The 2,828-nt window shown below is 47.2% G+C and overlaps 1 protein-coding gene across 1 annotated transcript; it reads left to right on the top strand.

Annotated features, from left to right (window-relative positions):
• The first annotated feature begins 524 nt into the window (after positions 1–524).
• On the top strand, positions 525–2,436 carry LOC123177003 (zealexin A1 synthase). Its single transcript, XM_044590984.1, has 2 exons — positions 525–1,432; positions 1,581–2,436. The coding sequence occupies exons 1-2, from the start codon at positions 536–538 to the stop codon at positions 2,202–2,204; spliced, it is 1,521 nt and encodes a 506-aa protein (XP_044446919.1). The 5' UTR covers positions 525–535; the 3' UTR covers positions 2,205–2,436.
• The last annotated feature ends 392 nt before the right edge of the window (positions 2,437–2,828 follow it).

The raw sequence follows: 2,828 nt of genomic DNA, 5'->3' as shown, positions 1-2,828 counted from the left end.
GGGTTGAACCCAAAAATATTATCCCTCAAATAGATGAGAAAGATGTGATAGCTCTCGGGTATCCCTACACCTTTGTGAATAGTAAATTAAAAAAATAGATTTAAAAAAAACTGAAACGTCAGACATCAAATATGGTCAAACTTTGTAGGTTCTTGCAAGTTTTCATAACAAAATACCATGTAGAGAAAGGTGCACACACGAGTTTCAGATTTGAGTGCTAAAAGTGCTCAATACTTCGAGCATTGAAATCTATTTCTTTGTGTAGAGCTCCTCGAATGTTTGTTTGGCATGAAAACTTGCAAGCACCTACAAAGTTTGATCATATGTGATGTTGCAAAGTTTCAGATTTTTTTCTTCTTCTGAAATTACTATTCATAGAGGGTGTAGGAGCACCCGGAAGCTGAAAACCCACTCTCTTATCAATAATACGTTTTCGCTAACTTAGCAGTGGAGTTGCATTTCCGTTCACCGCGTACGTGTATATATATTCTTACCAGCTAGCGGAAAGCTTGAAACACATCACTGCAGTATTGACATGGAGGTGCTAATTAGTTTATGCCTCGTAGCCCTTGCCACGGTGTTGGTCTGTTGGCTTCTCAACCTCAAAGCTTCCTCTGGTGGTCGAAGCACGGCCAAGCAGGAGCTGCCTCCCGGACCATGGACGCTTCCGATCATCGGCAGCCTCCACCACGTCCTCAGCCTCCTCCCACACCGCACCATTACAAAGCTGTCTCGCCGGCATGGGCCAATGATGCTCCTGAAGCTAGGGGAGGTCTCCACGGTGATCGTTTCCAGCGCCGAGGGGGCAGCGCTGGTGATGAAGACCAACGACCTCGCGCTCGCAGGGCGGCCCTGTAGCGTGACGCTGGACATCGCTGGCCGTGGCGGGAAGGGCCTCCTCTTCGCCCCCTACGGCGACCACTGGCGCCAGATGCGCAAGCTGTGTGTCGTGGAGCTCCTCAGCTCCAAGCAGGTCAAACGCATGGAGGGCATCCGGGCCAAGGAGGTCGGCGACCTCGTCCGCTCCATCACCGCCTCTGCCGGTGCTACCGTCAACATCAGCGAGATGGTGGCCGCGCTCAGCAATGACGTCATCTCGCAGGCAGTTTTCGGGGGCAAGTTCCCACAGCAGGAAGAGTACCTCCGCGAGTTGGACGAGGTGTTCCGCCTGCTGGGTGGCTTCTGCCTCGTCGACCTCTTCCCGTCATCACCGTTATCACGGTGGCTGAGCAATGGCGAGCGCCACATGAAGAGGAGCTGTGGCCGCATCCATCAGATAATCGCTGAGATTATCAAGGGGCGCAAAGAGTCGCTGGATCCCGGCAATGGTGCCACCGACGACGAGGATCTCCTTGACGTGCTGCTCAGGCTGCAGGAGGAGGCCTCGTTGGCATTCCCTCTAACGACAGACACTATAGGCGCCGTCTTGTTTGTGAGTACTTTTTTATCACAGTCTATATATATTATACTTCTTATTAGTAGTATTAATGTTTTGTGAACCATATATTTCCGTTCAATAAATAATTTTCTTCTTACTACTATAGTATTTATTTATACGTATGTATACCACAATCCACCAGGACATGTTTGCAGCGGGCACAGAAAGCACATCCACCGTTTTGGAGTGGACTATGTCGGAACTGGTGATTCATCCGGAAGCTATGGCTAAGGCACAACAAGAGGTTCGGCAGGTCCTAGGTGAAAAAAGGGCTATAATTACTAACAGAGACCTTGGAGAACTCCACTACCTACGGATGGTCATCAAAGAAGTTCTTAGATTGCATCCACCTGGTCCGTTAGTCCCCCGCCATTCCAGAGAGGACTGTAAGATGATGGGTTACAACATTCTCAAAGGCACCAATGTGTATGTTAATGTGTTTGGAATTTCTAGAGATCCAACATACTGGAAAAACCCTGAAGAGTTTAAGCCGGAGAGATTTGAAAACAACAACATAGATTACAATGGGACATACTTTGAATACACCCCCTTTGGATCTGGGCGACGGCTGTGCCCAGGAATGTTGTTCAGCACGTCGACCTTGGACATCGTATTGGCCAACCTATTATATCACTTCAACTGGATACTTCCTGATGGAGCTTCACTTGACATGTCCGAGAAATTCGGGCTGACGGTAAGCAAAAAGTATGACCTGAAACTCAGAGCCGTTCCACACATGTGGAACTATGAAGTTCAGTCGAAGTGATGCAGAAGTTATGATATTTATATATATGTCAATCCTATGATGACGCATCTTCAGCTTCAGCATTTGCACTCTACTACGTTGTAGCTTTCTGCTTTAGAATAAGAGAGGTTCCGTTGAGAACATTGTCGTATATGTAGTACTATATTGTTTGAGAGCTTACAAAACATGATTGTAATAATTCTAGACAATCTTGTGAACTTCTAAGAATATATTTTTTAATTTGCATCAAGAATTATCCTCATCTTTTACATGGTCATGCACATATACATGGTTCCTTGATCCGAACACATAAATATAAATGTGAAAGTGTGTATAGATCTTGTCCTCGGTGCAGTCAGCCATGATCTCATTGAGTCCGGCACGGTATCCGCCAAAGTCACCAACTACGTGGGGAAGTTGTAGCCTCCCGAAGTCTCTTCCTCATGAAGTCACTCTGAATAATGTTCCAGCACATACTATAGAAGCCCCTCGTAAATCCATCCGGCCCGGCGCATTGACTTAACAACCTTTTCCACCTCCTCACAAGTGAACGGGGCCTCAAGATGAGAAATGTCCAGCGCTGGTAAGTTCAGGCATAAAGGTTCAGAGAGCACGCATGTTCCGGGGCTGAGATGCAGAGGCCGG

The sequence above is a fragment of the Triticum aestivum genome, unplaced genomic scaffold, assembly GCF_018294505.1.
Source record: "Triticum aestivum cultivar Chinese Spring unplaced genomic scaffold, IWGSC CS RefSeq v2.1 scaffold193882, whole genome shotgun sequence".
NCBI lineage: Eukaryota > Viridiplantae > Streptophyta > Magnoliopsida > Poales > Poaceae > Triticum > Triticum aestivum.
The sequence above is the reverse complement of the archived record's forward strand: the minus strand, read 5'-3'. Positions and strand labels throughout refer to the sequence as shown.